Raw genomic sequence first — 17,367 nt, 5'->3', positions numbered from 1 at the left:
ACCTGAAAGAATCTGGGACAGAAGAGTTTTCCCCAATAGAATTGGAAGCTTTGAGTCTCTCCGTGTGAGATTTGACCACATTGGGATTAACTGAATCTCATAAAGGGACCATCAAGACAAACAATCTAGAACTTTTAGGCCCAGTATGGCAACATGTCAGCTTCTACCTAGACGTAGAGAAACAGACTTTGAAGAAAGGTCAGGCCCAAAATGCCAGCATTTGTTTGCTGAAACTTAAGCTATCAATGAGAAATTTGTTAGGAGAACAGCTTTATCCTAACTGGGGTGTTGAATACTGTAGTGAAAAGGACCTGAAGCCAGAAGACTTAGATTCAGGCCAGTTTTGTACTTGGGCCCTTAAGTTAGCTTATTACTTAACTCTCTCTGGGTCTCTGTCTCCTAATCTGTTACCCATACATTTTTGTTGTGAGGATCAAATGAGAGAGTACTTGTGATGTGGTGTCCGCTGTAAAATGCTGTATGCATACAGGCATTCTTATTTTTTTTTCTAGGAAAAGCCAGCCAAAGTCAAAGTGGAATTGGCTCCTGGTATCTCCTCCAGAGGCTCGGTGGTTAAAAGAAATCAGCAGCCTGTCAACACTGAGCAAAACTCCCCTAAGGAACACGCCTCCAAACTGACTCTGGAGAACTCGGAAGCTGTAAGCCAGCTCCTAAGTGTAGCTCCTCCAAGAGAAGTGGGTGAGGAGAATGAGTGGGAGGAAGTGATCATCTCAGATGCCCATGTTTTGGTCAAGGAAGCTCCTGGGAGTCGTGGTACAGCAGCCACGAAGAAGCCGGTGGTCAAGAGTGGTGTGCCGCCTGAGGTCTCTCTGGGGACAACGGAGAATGACAGTCCTGGACCAGACATACCACCACCAGCTGAGAGGACCAGCACCTCCAGTCCTCTCCCTGCTCCTAAGAAGCCTGCAGGGTAAATTAATGTGCTCATATATTATAGGATTGTATTTAGACTAGCAGGTTGGGAAATGCTCCTTGTTTTATCCTATGTTCTTAGAGCATTCCTAAGAGGGAGGAGTTAACCCAGTTAATGGTTCCTATTTTAGAGATACAGAAACCAAGGCCTAGAGCCATGGAATGATTTGTCTTTTGTCTTACACTCAGCTATCCCTGCTTTGTTGTTAAGTTCTTGTACATCTCTTCTTGTCATTTTCTCTGAAGCAGTTATTAGGGTCCTGCTGGTACAAGCTGAGGGTCGTGTTACAAACTAGTATCCAATCCTGGATACTAGATTTGGAAGAAAAAAAATCTTACTAAGACATCTTATAGCACGATCCCTGTCCTGGTCGTCAGAGAATTCAATTTTGGTTGTGATCTGTCTCTGACTTTGGGCATTGTCCCTTCATGCCTGTTTGATCTTGGGCATTGTCCCTTCATGCCCATTCTCTCCTGAAAAATGTTGAGTTGGGTATTGAAAAATATCTAAAATTTAATGGCTGACCTTAACAGCCTGAACAAGATTGTGTGTAAAGCATGCACAGCCCAGTGCCTTACAGATAGGAGGAGGCCCATAAATATGGGCTATTTTTCCTCCCGTTCTCTCCTTAAAGGCCTGACCGGATTTTTCATGTGGCCCCTTCCCAGAGGCTATTATGGTCTTATAACTAATGGCCCTTATGGCCCCTATTTGTTTATATCGGTGGTTCTCAACAGGGAACACTTTTGCTCCCAGGGGACATTGAGGCAATGTTTAGAGGCATTTGGGGTTGTGACAGCTGTGGGGGAGGAGGTGCTGCAGGTATCTGGTGGGCAGAGGCCAGATGCGCTGCTAAACATCCTCCAGTGCACAGGACAGGCCCCGACAAAGAATTAGCCTGCCCAAAATGTCAGTAGTGCCAAGGCTTAGAAATTCTGGTGTATATTATTTGATTTAAAACATTTTCTTGTTGAATAGGAAATATATTCATACGGTTCAAACTCAGAAGATATAAACTGAAACAAATCTCTCTTCTAGCCCTTCCTTCACTCCCATTTCCATTTTCCAGACACAGCATTCCCACCTTCCTGTGTTTCTAGACATAGTTTTACACACGTACTTCATATGTGTGTATGTATAGATGTGTATGTATATATATTTTTTTCCTGCCTTTTTTTTACACAAATGGTAGCATAACTTACTTCTACATCTTGTCTGTCTTTATTTAACAGTATACTTCGGGATGGTTCTGTATCCTTAGAGAATGAAGCCATGCAGTTTAGACCTTTTGTTTTGGGCAAGTGAGTCACTTGGCAAATGTGTAATGAGGCCCTCTATGATGTAGACTGTGCTCCGCACCGGAGCTACAAAAAAACTGGATTTTGTTCTGCAGGGTCTTTTAGCCGCCCTCACATGGGAGACTGATAAACTTTAAATACTAATGAGAGGCATATCAGATAGTATAACTCCAATAGCTGTTGGTATTCTGCACTGTGGGTACTGTTTTGTGCTTTTTTATCTTCATAACGACCCCATGAGATATCTCTCTAAAGCCTGATAGTTTACTACACTATCCCTCTACTAAAATGCTATTCGGAGATTGTACTTTGGTTTTCTTCCCCTTGGTCTGGAATTTTTAGATTTGCCTTCTTGTTTTTTTTTCAGAGTTGACCTGCTCACCCCTGGGGCCAGAGTCCCGGAGCTTAAAGGCAAAGCTCGGGTCAAACCCTCATTACTGGCTGCAGCAAGACCCATGAGAGCAATTCTCCCGGCCCCATCTAATGTGGGCCGAGGCAGCAGCATGGGACTGCCCAGGGCCCGGCAGGCCTTTCCCCTGAGTGGTAAGGGGCTGGGACAAACCTGGGAGTGGAGAGCTGTCCAGTGGGAAGGGGACAGGAGTGGGAGTTGTTGAGAATGGACTTGAGAGACTTAGGGAGACTCTGAATGCACTTAAGTGACCAGTTTGGCTCCTGATTATCTCAGATAAAACCCCTTCTGTGAGGACTTGTGGCCTGAAGCCAAGCACGCTGAAGCAGCTGGGCCAGCCGATCCAACAGCCATCAAATGCCAGGGAGGTGAAGGTAAGCCCCGTGCTCCAGAGGTGGGGCTTGTCGGACGCCTGCTGCTCTGAGGACAGGACTTCTACTTAGTGTCCCAAGGCCAGAGGCGAAAAGCCTGTTCTTGTACTGGTAGACTTCTGGAATGAAGTTGACCATGAATGAGTTACTTAGTTTTAGTTAAATTTCTTTTCTTGTTATAAAATGAATGCGTGTTTTTAAACTTTTAATTTAGAAATAATTTTGAGGGGTGCCTGGGTGGCTCAGTCGGTTAAGTGTCTGCCTTCGGCTCAGGTCATAATCCCGGGGTCTTGGGATCGAGCCCCGCGTCGTGCTCCCTGCTCAGCGGAGAGCCTGCTTTTCCCTCTGCTGCCCCCCACTTGTTCTCTCCCTCACTCTCTTAAATAAATAAAATCTTAAAAAAAAAAAAATTTGGAAACTTAGGGAACACATCGCATCGCAAGAGTAAAGTCGGTGCAGAGAGCAAGCACGCACGTCTAACTCGTCGTCACTTGCGGTTACCGCCCGTCTTGCTTTGCCGTTTATCCTCCTGTGTTCTTCTAAAATACAGGTCGTTCAGGGGGTGACCTGTCCTTGAGCTTCTTACTGCTTCACTGTGTATTTCCTAAGAAGGGCATTCCGTTACTGACACGCTGATACGATACTTCAGTCTGTCATTTGCATTCCCATCTCATCGGTTTTAGCCAGTTAGGTCCTTGACAGCGTTTCTCCACTCCAGTACAGCAGTCAGTCCAGGATTAGGTAATTGCATTGAGCTGTCTTCTTTCTTTAGCCTCTTTTGGAAAAAATGAATGCATGGCTGTTACAGAAAATTCAGGTAAGGCAGAAAGAAAATAAATCCCTGTCACCCAGCGCCCATTCAGCCTTTAAGTCCTTTCCTATATTTGTGTGTGTTTTTTAATAGGATTTTTTAAAAACCAAAAAACATGGCTCTTACTCCACATTCTGGTTTGTAGCCAGTATATAATCCATTCAACTTAATGATAGAGTTATTAGAGGCTTCCCAGGTGCCAGAAATTCAGTGTATTCAAGCACACTTGCTCTTAGGTTTTTTGTTTTAGTTCTTTTTCCATATGTGACTAGAATAGTTAGGATCAAAATTCCCTAAATCAGCATTTTTTTACTAGACCTCTTTTTTTGGGTCATGACCCTCAATAACACATTTTCACATCACAGCCCAGTAAACTTATCCATACCTGTATACGTAAAAACTGTAAGGAAGCTATCTATGCCTTTATTATATGTAGTCACTTCGCTATTTTCCATTTTGCAAAATGCTCGTTTCAACTCATTAATTTCACGACCCCTCAGTGGGTCACGACCTGTAGTTCAGAAACCCTGTTAGACCAAATTGAAATAGGAAAATCAGGCTGAAGGCAGCTGCTTAACCAACTGAGCCACCCAGGTGCCCCAAACATTGGAAAATTTCATAGATGGTGGTAAAAGGGAAAACAGTCATGATCTTCCTCTCACCCTGTGACACTTTAGTGAACAGTCTCTCAGACTTCCTTCTGTGCCAACATTATTCAACCACATATTTGCATGTATAACCATCATGAGCTTTTCTCACTTGGTATCAGTTGTCCATCTGATTCACAGTGTTTCTAACATGTAGTGTTAGAAGCTGCACAGAAGACTGTGGCAACCCTGTACTTGGAAGTGATACTCAACCTTTGGTAGGCTGGTGATGCTGGCTAGCATCCTAGAAGGCTCACATGGAGCATAGCTCTACACATTCCCTTGGGAAACTATCTCCTCAAGCTGTTTCGGGACACAGGACCTCAGCAATTTGAGGTTTCAGATAAACCTCAATTAGATAAACTGTCCATAAACTCTTAGATAAACTAAATCACTTGTTCTGATCCACAGCTCTCAAACGGTCCGGCCAGTAGGACATCTCAGGTGAAAGTTGTAGAGGTCAAGCCTGATATGTTTCCTCCATACAAGTACAGCTGCACTGTAACGCTGGTAAGTGTAGCCAGGTGATGAGTTGACATGGAGGTGGTTTTGGTTTTCTGGTGGAGGGTGAGTAGAAGTCTGAGGGAGGTGGGGAGTGGTAGTTCGGAGTGATAGTAGGGTCAGGGATAGATCATTGGTTCTGAAGAGGCCATCACTGATACAAATGATAGCTGCTGGGTGAATCAGCTGGGTTTTTCCCAGACGAGATCTACAGAGTGTAGGCCAGCTGAGACCTGGATATTTCTTGGAGAGTAATTGGAGATGAGAATCTAGTCCAGCTTTAGCATTCAGCAGTCTTTGGACCTTTTCGCCTCAGAAGTGTTTTCCACAGATAAGCTTGAGAAAGTTGTGTTTATCCTCCTTAGCATAGTCACATTCAGTACTGGTATCTCAAAGCATTTGAGAAGTGCTTTGGTAAAGCAACTTTGTTTCACTTGGCATTTCCTACCAAGGTTTTCCCTCCCCACCCACCTTTTATTTTTAACACTACATATATCACCCCAGTAAACAAATGTGTGACTCTGGGGTCATCCTTTAGCAGGGTAAGCCACGTGGAGCAGTAGAATAAACACTTGAAGGACTTCGTCCAGAAGTGGTTCTGGCTCTGCTGCCAGCATGCCACATGACCTTGGGCAAGGCTCTTTGCTTCTCTGGGCCTTAGTTTTTACCATCTATAAAGTGCTACGTCATTCTCGATACCATGTTGGGGCTTTTCTTGCTCTTAATATTCTCTAATTTTGTTGATCCTTAAGGTACCAGTTAGCCAGGTACCTTTTGGCAGGTTCTCTGGCTGAGCTGAGTAGGATACACAGATTTTGAGAGAGCAGCTGGATTTTTGAAAATTCTTACCAGATAAAGGCAGACAGGTGCAGAACCATTCATTCATTCAAAAAATATTTCCTGAGCACCTGCCCTGGCCAGGCACTTTGCTGGGGAGTCCGTAGTAACAAGACAGCACAGTATGGTGGATTAATGCATAGTCTGGCCTGATCCTTAAGGAGAATATCTCCTTTATCCTGGATACCTGCTTAGTTTTCTTTCCCCAGAGACCTAGTTATATGCCATCTGTACCTTTACTTCCCCATCCCTTTGGCTACAGGAGGCACTAGGGTTACCATCTGGGGGAACTTTCAGGACCTTTCTCTTTGGCTGATTAGATAACAGCTTGTCGTAAGAGCCTAGATGTCGTAGGAGCCTAGGTAGTGCAGAGGTCATGGTTGTCTTCAGGCAGGGCATGGACTCTCTTAGTTCGCCACAGTATCCAGCACTCTGTTAGAAAAGGCCTGCTTCACTCTGCTGGTGGCCTGGACCCTGAAGGCATTTGAATTTCTGACCCTTAAGAGTCCACTCGTTTCACAGATGGGGAGGAGGGACTTGCCAAAATTACACAGGCTGTAGTAAGTTGAAAGGGGATAACTGCAGAAAAAGGATCTTGTTTCAAGGCTTTTTGGAAGTTAGTCTACATGTACTTTTGCAGTTGTCACTCTCATCTTTGAGTGACTGATAGCTGGTCATCCTGGTTTTTTACTCTGCCCAGGTGTAACTTTCATGGAATTAAATATTGGTCTTACTTTTTTAGGATTTGGGCCTGGCTACTTCAAGAGGCAGGGGAAAGTGCAAGAATCCCTCTTGTAACTACGTCTACACCAACAGGCATAAACCGCGGATTTGTCCCAGTTGTGGTTTTAACCTTGCCAAAGACCGAACTGAGAAAACCACCAAGGCTCTCGTGAGTTCCTTCCCTAAACACATCCCGTCACCTTGTGTGAGCTCTGTTGGTGCACCTGTTTTAGTAGAAATAGAAAATGATTTCTTAGTACATGATAGTAGTTAGAACCCAGAACTGTAACCAGTTGTTAAGTTCTTAACCTAGCCTCCTTCTCTCTGGGCTTCCTTGTCTTCATTGTTAAGTTGAGAAGGTTGGCTAGGTACCTGAATGTCTGAAAACCTTCTAGCCCAGTGGACCAAGAGTTCATTCCCCAAGGTGAATGGGAACACAGGCTTTAAAGAGAATTCTGAAGAAGAGAGGGATGGAAGGGTTACATTCTTTTAGATCTGAGACCCGGTGGAGGACCTGTAAATAGTGTCTTGGTATGTAGAGAATGCCAACCCTAAGACTTTGTAGATTAGATCACTGCTTCTCAGTTTCCTTGCAGAGCTTTTGGCTCAACACAAAGCTTTACTTCTAGCAGTCTTGGCAAATCTCTCTGAAGTTGGACCAAGCTATTTGGATGGTAAAACACATTCCACTTGGCTCCTTAGGACTTGTTTTTTATTTATCAGAACCGGGAAAAGTGGGTATCTTTAGAGGTCCTGTGAATTTCTTTAAGCGAGCAGAAAGATACAGCACCTGAGGCAGCAGATGGAATGACTAGGTTGAGGGTAAGAAGACAGATCTCCCTGATCTGCCTTGGGGGAAAAGAGGAGGGCATCCAGAATAGGTCAGGATCCAAGGTGGAGCCTGGCCACTCCAGATCTAAGCTGGACTTTGCAAGGTGGGCAGGATTTGGATGGAAGGGGAAGGCATTCCATACTCAAGGATAAGCAATGGCAAAAGCAAGGAGCTGGAGAGGGGTGTTCCAGTCGCCTAAAAGAGAAGGATATGTAGGGAGGAGTACAGAAAATAAGGCACAGAGGCACATTGGGGCCGTACTGTGGAAGATCTTTAATGCTAAACCAGGCAATTTGTTTTTTAGGCCGTAGGGTCACATTGAGGCCCATGATTTGACGACATTCTGTCTTGACTCCCAGTGACACCACTGGGAGTCTCTTTTAGGGCAGGTGTATCTATTTCGCCATATCATTTGACCCGGGAGTGTGCATAATCAATGTGTTGATCAGTGATTATAGAATGGAATTGAGTTCCGTATAGATAGAGGCTCTGAACATGCCTTTCTCCTATTTGATTGTAGCTGTTGGTGTGGTTTGCAGTATGGAAATGGATGTTGGTCCCTAGATTTAGGATAATGAAGTGACCTAATTTTCCAGGTCAGACAGGAATGGTCTAGGGACTTCTAGCCTATTGATTTCAAATCCTAGTCTTTGAAATTTATATTTGTATTTATATTCTTCTGTCTTTGGCTTATAGCTGCCTACCCGCGGGACACTTATCTTCTGACATTCTGTCACCTTTAACTTCCTAAATTTTAGAGAAATAAAATGTAATTACTGTTTTTCATAAACTGGAACACTGGTCAGAGACCCTGGGGGCCTTTGTTGGGGACCTTTGTGTGTGGTGCTCTTTGGGGCCCCCTGGTGGCCATATGTTTCCTGTGCAGCTTGTCCTCGGCTGTAATTAAGACTATAACATCTTTGGGCAGGAATGGTCTTCGTTCTTTTCCATCTTTCATCTGGTTCAGAGCAAAAGGATATAGTATTCCTCTCAACTCTTCTTCCAGTCCATGGTTCAACATAGTCATGACTGGGAACACACTATCTACGAGGACAACTCCTAGTGTCATTCAGCTCTCTGCAGCCGTTCATTCTTTCTTTCAGCAAGCACACATTGAATGCCTACCATAGGTCAGGTCTTTGGAGATACAGAGATAAATAGGACATGGTCCCTTCCCTTGAGGAGCTCACAGTCTAGTGGGGGAGAGAGATAGGTAGCCAAACTTACAGATAATGAGACCAAGAGTTGTTGCAGGTGTGCAGAGTTACTAGAAAGTTCCTTCTTGTTATTTAGCAGTTAACTTCGCAAAGCAACATGTAATATGTCCAGCAAATATGAATTAGCATTCTTGTGTGCCGTTATGCTGGTATTGGGAATCTATAAATAAGCAGGGACCTTATTCTAACCAGAGATGGGGGAATAGTCTCACCAACTGTGAGTCAGTGAATTCTGCAGTAAAAGAATGGACTCTGGGAGCATGAGGGAGGGAGGGATTCCTGCTGCATTTGTACAAGGGATTGTAAAGGACCTGTTTTTAATGAGCGTTTCAGAACCTTGTTCGTGAAAGCCTCTGATTGGTGTCTAATATAGTTCCCTTGTACCCAGAAGATAAAAGTGTTAAAGAGAAATACTTGAAGTAGTACATACAGATCGTTGGTTATGTATCAAAACTACCATTCATAGAGTTTTCATTGCATCCCCAGTACTGTGCTAAGTGCTTTACTTGCAATATTTTATTGACTCTGTACAACAACTCTAGGAGATCACTAGTATTTCATCCTTCGTTTCATAGGTGAGGAAACTGAGGCTCAGAAAGATAACTAAATTGCTTTGGTTCACACATGTATAGCTGTTACGTGGCATGTCCAGAATTGAGACCTGGGTGTGTTATTCTCCAAATCCCATCCCTGGTGAATGGAAACTGACTCTTGAAACTATTACCAAGCAGTGTGTGTCATCCTCTCATTTCTGAGAGAGAACCTAGCACCAGAGAAGGAAAGCACCTGCGTTGAGTCACACAACGAGTTACTAACTGAGCTGGTTCAAAGACTAGGGTCCCCTCCCCCCCCCCTGACCATGGCTGGGCCCATCCCTCTGTCACTTGTAGCCTCTCCGTGTTTTAGCCTGAGGCTGGTGGTACCCTGGGTGCTGGCTGATCGTTCAGTCCGCTCTCTTCCCAGGAGGTCAACTCACCTCTCCCAGATGTGCTGAGTGCCACAGAGCCGCTGAGCCTGGCCCAGAGGGAGATCCAGCGCCAGTCCACGCTGCAGCTGCTGCGCAAAGTCCTGCAGATTCCTGAGAACGAGTCAGAGCTGGCCGAGGTCTTCGCCCTGATTCACGAACTCAACAGCTCTCGACTCATTCTGTCCAACGTGAGTGAAGAGACAGTCACCATCGAGCAGACCTCTTGGTCGAATTATTATGAGTCTCCGTCCACGCAGTGCCTACTCTGTAGCAGCCCATTATTCAAAGGGGGACAAAAGTAAGCACCCCTTTCAGATTTATCCCGTCCCCAGCTGCCCTGTCTTCCTCAGCCCATATTGCCCCTTTGAGATAGCTATAAAGTTAAAGCCTTTGAAGGTGTTAGTCTCTGTTTCTCTTAGGTTTCCTTTGCACTTGAACTGCTAAAGTAAAATAGTAATAATTAGTAATCGTCTATTATTTTTAATGAAAAATGCCTGAAAGTTATTGTTACCAAGTTAGGATTTTATTTACATTTGGACTGCCCAGCATAATGCTTGGATTTTGGAGTTCAGGGGGATTGGTTAAATTGGGTAATAAATTAAGAGTTTCGTTAACTTTAGGGGTGATTCCACAGACCTTATTCCAACAGAGTGGGAACACCCACCTAGAAAACCCTGGAACATAATAAGCCCCAGCACCTTCATTTGCCTATTGCATTAGTCTTGAGAATTTTGCCATTGATCACTGAGCCCTGGGACTGCATTAAGTTGATTTCCCTTCTGTTTTTTTGTTGGTGATGTTTTGGTACTAGCTCCCTGGCTGGGCCCCAGGAGTGCTGGCTGCTGACAGCCAGCCGGCTGCAGGTGGTGACTGCCCAAGTGAAGATGTGTCTGAACCCTCATTGTCTGGCCCTGCACAGTTTCATGGACATTTATACAGGTGGGTGTCAGTCTTTCTTCCCTCAGAGGGCCCCAAAGCAGGCTTGGGTGCAGCCTCTGGGGGTTAGACCTTGCTCCTTTGAGCACTGGGCCTTCTTTCAGATGGGGCTTCTGAGAAAGAGGCAGTTTTTCCTTCTGGATGTCTTAGCCCCAGAAGATGATGTTCGTCTATCAAGTGTTAGGACTCTCATATCTGGGATCTTTAAACAAAGTTCATTCCTAAATAACAAATCCTCATTGTGGAAGAAATGGAACATGCTGACACGTATAAAGAAGAAACTGAAGCCAGTAGTAATCGTGCTGCCGTGAGATAAACACTTAGCATTTTGCTCTTTAATCTTTCAGATGTGTTTTCATCCATACAGAATATAAGGCCCTGGGAAATTTATGGGTTTATAGTTTTTCTTTCGACAGAAGTGGGATTGTGCTGGGTATTATTTTGGAATATTATTTTTAAGTTTAGCAGTGTATCATGGGCATCTTTCTGTGCCAGCAAGTGGAGAAATACATGACCATTTTTAAGGGGGGCATGGGACTCCATTTTAGAATCCTCCTTATAATTAACTAATGGTGTGCAGGCCTTAATTATTTCCTCTGGGGCACATGCTCCACACAGAATTGCTGCGTGTTTACCTATCCCCCCTAAAATTCATCAACTCCAAACACTACGGAGCATTCACCATGTGCCAACAATGTCAGAATTTGGATCTTGAATTTCACATGTAGAATTGAGTGCTGAAGATTAAAGAGTATCTGTTACTCTCTTTGTCTTCAGAACCTTATGGTGCCTTGTTTTGAATTCATGCTCTTAATGTTTTGTATCGCCCAATAGAATTTGTCCTATTTTTTGGTCTTGCCAGTAGTTAATGAGAACGCCATTTACCTGCAGTCTGTCTAGGCCAGTAGTACCTAGGATTACATATATATATTTTTTTAATTTTATCTTTACTTTTAAATTTACATACAGCAAAATTTATTTTGTTGTTTGACGGTTACATGAGTTCTGACAAATGCACCGAGATGTTTAACTGCCACCGCAATCAATAGAACAGTTCCATTGCCCAAAGCCTTTCTCCTGTACTGTGCCCTTGTTATCAAACCCACCCCACACCCTTAGCCTCTAGCAACCATTTGATAATGTTCTTCATTCCTATAGCTCTATCTTTCCGGAATGTCACTCATGTCACAGTATGTAGCATTTTTACAAAATTATTTTTAAAAATGAGTTTTTGAATTTAAGTATAGTTGATACACAGTGTTTGTAGCATTTTTTTTTTTAAGATTTTATTTATTTGACAGAGACAGCAAGAGAGGGAACACAAGTAGGGGGAGTGGGAGAGGGAGAAGCAGGCTTCCTGCTGAGCAGGGAGCCCGATGCGGGGCTTGATCCCAGGACCCTGGGATCATGACCTGAGCCGAAGACAGACACTTAACTGAGCCACCCAGGTGCCCCTGTTTGTAGCATTTTAAGTGAGTCTGGCTTCTTTCATTAAACATCATGCCTTTTGAAAGTCATTCATATTGGGGGCACCTGGGTGGCTCAGTCCATTGAGCGTCTGACTCTTGGTTTTGGCTCAGGTCATGATCTCAGGGTCCTGGGATCAAGCCCCGTGTCAGGCTCTGGGTTCAGCATGTAGTCTGCTTCGCATTCTGCCCCTCTCTCTGCACCTCCCCCCACTCAAGTGCACTTTCTCTCTCTCTCAAAAAAAAAAAGAAAGAAAAAGTCAAGTCATTCATATTGTTGTATGTATCAATAATTCCTTCTTCATGTTGAGTAGTTTTCCATTGTGTGGAGTACCACAATTTGCTTATCTTCATTTGTTGAAGGACATACGTGTTGTTACCAGGTTTTGACACTTATGAATAGAGCTACTATAAACATTCACATACAGGCTTTTGTGTGAACACAAATTTTCATTTCTCTTGAGTGAATACTGAGGAGTCAAATTGCTGGGCTATATGCTAAGTGTGGTTTATTTTTTTTTTCTAAAGGAACTGCCAGACTGTTACATAAATGTTTGTACCATTTTGCAGTACCTCCCAACAGTGAGTGAGAGTTCTGTTTTGCTCCATTTGTGAGCACTTGGTACTGTTTATTTTTTTCTTAGCCATTCTGATGGTTTTATGAAGTGGTACCTCATTGTGGTTCTGATTTGTATTTCCTTGATGACTGATGATATTGAGCATCATTTCATGGGTTTATTTGCCACCCATGTGTCATCTTTGGTGAAATATCTATTCCATCTTTGGCCTGTTGAATTGGATTTTTTTCTTACTGTTGAATTTTGAGAGGTTTTTTTTTTTTTTTTTGAGAATTCTTTATATATTCTGGACCCATAAGTCCTTTTCAGATAACTGATTTACAGATGTTTTCTTACGGTCTCTGGCTTGACTTTTCGTTCTCTAAATGGAATCCTCCACAGAGCAGAAGTTCTTAGGACAAAGACCACTTCATCAGTTGTTACTTCTAGGGATTATGCTTTTGATGGTCTAAGGTGTGTCTCTCTAGGTGAAGATCATAAATATTTTTTCTATTTTTTTCTAGTTTTATGATTTTATGGCTTACATTTAGGTCTGTGATTCATTTTGAATTCATTATTGTATAAAGTGGGAGGCCCAGATTGAGTTCTTTCTTTTCTTCTTTTGCATATGGGCATCATTTGTACCACCATTTGTTGAAAGGTAGTCTTTTCTCCATTGAGTTGCTTTGGCTCCTTTGTTGAAAAACAGCCGATCATATATGTGTGGGTATATTTCTGTGGTCTATGCTGTCCCATTGGTTTATGTTGTCTGTTCTTTTGCCAATACCACACTGGTCTTGATTACTACAGCCTGGATAGTAGGTCCTTAAATCAGTTAGTGTGAGTCCTCCAGCCTTGTTCTTCCTGAATTGTTTTGGCTATTTTAGTTCCTTTGTATTTCCATATAAATTTTAAAGTCAGCTTCTCAGTATCTGCAGAATCCTGTTAGAATTTTAATTGGGATTACGTTGAATCTATATAGATCAATTGGTCAAAGCTTGACATGCTTAGAAATACTGAGTCTTCTAATCCCTAAACCTGTCCATCTTTCCATTTTATTAGGGTTTTCTTTATTTCTTTCATCAGTGGTTTGTAGTTTTAAGCATATAGATCCTGCACATATTTTGTTAGATTTATACCTAAGTTATGTCGTTTTGTTCCATGGTAAATAATGTGGTTCAGTTTCTAACTGTTCAGTGTTAGTGTAGAAACATGACTGGGTAGACAAAACCCATTTTTATCCAGTGACCATGCTAAACTCACTTACCAGCTTAAGGAACTTTTTGTAGATCAATATTATAATTTTTTTAAAGTTTGCCAATTTGGTAGGTAAAAACTAGTGTATCATTTCTTAATTTGCATTTATTTGATTACTAGGAGGATGTATGTTTTTTGTTTTTTTTTTTAATATCTTTGAATTTTGTGAACATTTCCATTCTTCATTGGAATATTGACTGAGTTCTTCCCTAGTTTATCCATTGCCTTTTACTTTGTGATTTTTTTTTTTTTCTGGACACAAAGGTATTTTTCTGTTTTTTTGGGGGGGGGTTGTTTGCTTTTTGTTTTTATTTTAATTTTTATGTAATCATATTTAATCATCTCCTTTATTGGTTTCAAGTATTTGGTATCATGCTCAGAAAGGACTTCCCCACTCCTCTATACTCTTCTTTCATGGGAGCACATATTATAGAACTTGATTTTGTGCAAATTTGTGCATTATACTTTGTGCAAATATAAAATTGCCCTCTTTTTTTGGTCTTAAATTGACTGCATTTAAATCCCTCCAAGTCTTTTATCTCGGGATTTAGTTAGGGGTGGGTGATTTTGTTGCTTTTGTTACATCTCCTACACATCCCTGGACTAGAAGGTGCTCCTGGCCTTTACCCATGGTGCAGTTGTTGAGAAGTAGAGGAAGAGTGGGCCCTGGTGGTCCATGAGGGCTGAGCTGGGCGGTATGGAGGGTTTTGGATTTTTTGTTTGTTTGTTTTAATTAAAAATTCCTATACAGATTTCATTGCTTGCTTTTTTCATTTAACAGTGTATTATGGACAGCTCCACGCCAGAGCATTTAGGTCTATGTTATTCTTTTTAATGAGGTATAATTTTCTATTTTAGGAATGTACCATAATTAACTATTCCCCTGTTGCTGGATACTTAGTTTGTTTCTAATTTTTTCCATTGTGGATGTTTTACAGTGAGTTTCTCTGTTGCCTCTTTTTAACTTTGCAGGTCTCTTTAATGTTGGGAACAAGCTACTAGTGAGCCTGGACTTGCTTTTTGCAATCCGGAACCAGATCAAGCTGGGAGAGGACCCCAGAGTGTCCATCAGTGCTGTTCTGAAGTCAGTGCAGGAGCAGACAGGTACAGGTTGGCTTCTTCCCTTTCCCATACTCGTCCTGAGTCCCCTGGGAATTTTCAGTGATGGGCTTTGGTTGAAAATATCAACTTAGAGAAGAATCTGATAGTTTGAAAAAGAGACATTCTTGACTTCCCTGATGCACTCCTCTTTTTTAATTTTACAAATGCCAAAAACGTGAATCTTTCCATCCATCCAGGGAACCTTCATCAAAAGGTTAAGCTGACTCTTTAGAAGTTGATCCTTTGATGATAGGTAGAGTTGGCCTCGCTGCATGTTAATTGGATTCATTCTGAATACACAGCTTCTGGAGGTCTGCTACCAGTCCCAAGGCTCATATTGAGACTTGAAGATGGGGATCAGCCTCCTTAATATTAGAAATTCTTTTTCTCCTTGCTTTCCTTCTTTCTTTTGATGCTTTCCCCTTCCTATCTCTGTAGACTTCAGTTCCCTTGCACCTTGCCTGCTGTGAAGTCAGATGGAATAGGGCAAAGGTTCTAGGGTTGGAGAGGCCTGTGTTTTGGAGTCTTGGCTCTGCCAGTTAGTGGCAGCGTGCTTTTTGAGTCAGTTATTCTCTGTGTCTCAGTTTCTCCAGTTGTAAAATGGGGATGAGACTAGCTTCGGTTTCATAAAGACGTGAGAGTTAAATGAAATAATGTATTCGAAGATGTCAGCACATGGTCTGGTGCCTAGTAGGTACTGGCGCAAGGCAGTTTTAATAACTCTGGAATTGCCCTTTGGGGTTGCCACCCAAGCCCTCAAAGGCCAGGGTGTTTGACCCTCGGGGTGGTAAGTGCTCTTGGGTGTCCTTAGGGCAGCAGTCTTGCAGAGTCGCTTTTCTTGTCGGCCACTGGCTCATCCCCAATGGCCGCGGGGTCTTTTTTGTGACCTTCTCAGAGCTCTTGCTCTCCTTGCAGAGAAGACTCTGACCTCTGAGGAGCTGAGCCAGCTGCAGGAGCTGCTGTGCAATGGCTATTGGGCTTTCGAGTGCCTCACTGTCCGAGACTACAATGACATGATCTGTGGCATCTGTGGTGTGGCTCCTAAAGTGGAAATGGCCCAGAGGAATGAAGAAAACGTGTTGGCACTCAAGAGTGTGGAAGTAAGTGCCTCCTGGCCACCTTTAGAACCGCCCTCGCACTTCTGGGAGCCACCTTCCTCTGTGCTGTCCCAGGAACAGATGGCTCCGGTCCTGCCTGGGGGAGGCGAGTGGCTTTTTCATCTAAGGAAGGCTGGATGGAAATAGAGACATTTGTTATATTTCAATGAATTTATTAAACATGAAGCAGGTGCACTTTTTAGACGCTTGGGACAGGGCGGTAAAAAAAAACCTATAAAGTTTCTATGTTCATGGGGCTTGAATTCTGGTTTGGGAAGACAGGAAGCAAACATTATTTTTTAAAAGATTTTATTTATTTATTTAATTTATTTGACAGAGAGAGACACAGCAAGAGAGGGAGCACAAGCAGGGGGAGTGGGAGAGGGAGAAGCAGGCTTCCCGTGGAGCAGGGAGCCCGATGTGGGGCTCGATGTGGGGCTCGATCCCAGGACCCTGGGATCATGACCCAAGGTGAAGGCAGACGCTTAACGAATGAGCCACCCAGGCGCCCCAGAAACAGACATTATTAATAATTGCATATGTTGTATTAATGTCTATCATATAGGCAGTATGTAGTAATTAAAAGTAGCATGGTAATAGTAAAGCAGGAAAGGAGAGAACAGTGGTGGAGAAGGGGATTCCTGTTTTCTAGAGGGTAGTCGGGGAGGCCTCTCCAACATGGAGGCATTTGAGGAGAGATCTGAAGTGCACGTAGCTTTCAGGGGAGGAGTATTCTAGGCAGCGAGAGCAGCAAAACGGTGTCAGGTGGGCTTACTGAGCTTGGTTAAGGAACAGTAAGGAGGCCAGTGCGGCTGGAGCACATGAGCAGTGGCAAGAGTGGTAGGACGTGAGAGGTGCAAATGGCTGCGGGGTGCAGCCACTGGGAGGACTGAATGCCGAGTGAGATGGAGAGCCGTGGGTGGGTTTTGAGGAAGAGTGACCGATCTGTGACTTGGTTCTTAACTAAAAAAATGTCACATAAAGATAATACCAAATTCAGAGGGCTTCATACATTAATTCTAACAGCCAAGAAATATATGGTTCTGATCATAAAAGAATGGCAAAAGCAGATATATTTCCCTACCTCATTGTATATGACCAGATAACTTTGAAAATAAAGCCAGACATTTAATACAAGAGAACAAATTGGAGCTGATTGTACTCATGAATATAGATGCCACTGTGCTGAATAAAATAATGGCCAGTTCATATATAACAGTGAAGGAAGTAACCCACCACGACAAGCTTATCCCAGGAAAGCAGGATTGTTTCAGTAGAAAATATACTAATGTAATTTGCTCCTGTACAGTTTAAAGGAAAAAAGCCCATATGATTATTTCAATAGATGTAAAAAGGGCTTTCATTATCATTCAACACCTTTTATAAAACTCTTAGTAAACTGAGAA

The 17,367-nt window shown here is 43.0% G+C and overlaps 1 protein-coding gene across 3 annotated transcripts in view; it reads left to right on the top strand.

Moving 5' to 3' along the window:
- Positions 1 to 17,367, top strand: part of HMGXB3 (HMG-box containing 3) — a 45,065-nt gene that overhangs the window by 19,177 nt on the left and 8,521 nt on the right. For 2 of the 3 annotated variants that reach the window (XM_027604711.2, XM_027604713.1), the window contains 9 exons: positions 513 to 931; positions 2,600 to 2,775; positions 2,918 to 3,015; positions 4,882 to 4,980; positions 6,551 to 6,700; positions 9,544 to 9,845; positions 10,359 to 10,486; positions 14,736 to 14,867; positions 15,780 to 15,964. In XM_027604711.2, the coding sequence (XP_027460512.1) occupies positions 513 to 931; positions 2,600 to 2,775; positions 2,918 to 3,015; positions 4,882 to 4,980; positions 6,551 to 6,700; positions 9,544 to 9,845; positions 10,359 to 10,486; positions 14,736 to 14,867; positions 15,780 to 15,964 (1,689 nt within the window). The remainder of the gene's footprint in view (positions 1 to 512; positions 932 to 2,599; positions 2,776 to 2,917; positions 3,016 to 4,881; positions 4,981 to 6,550; positions 6,701 to 9,543; positions 9,846 to 10,358; positions 10,487 to 14,735; positions 14,868 to 15,779; positions 15,965 to 17,367) is intronic. The other variant, XM_027604712.1, reaches the window with a different exon arrangement.

This window comes from Zalophus californianus, chromosome 5 (genome assembly GCF_009762305.2).
Source record: "Zalophus californianus isolate mZalCal1 chromosome 5, mZalCal1.pri.v2, whole genome shotgun sequence".
NCBI lineage: Eukaryota > Metazoa > Chordata > Mammalia > Carnivora > Otariidae > Zalophus > Zalophus californianus.
This window is presented reverse-complemented; position numbering and strand designations above follow the sequence as displayed.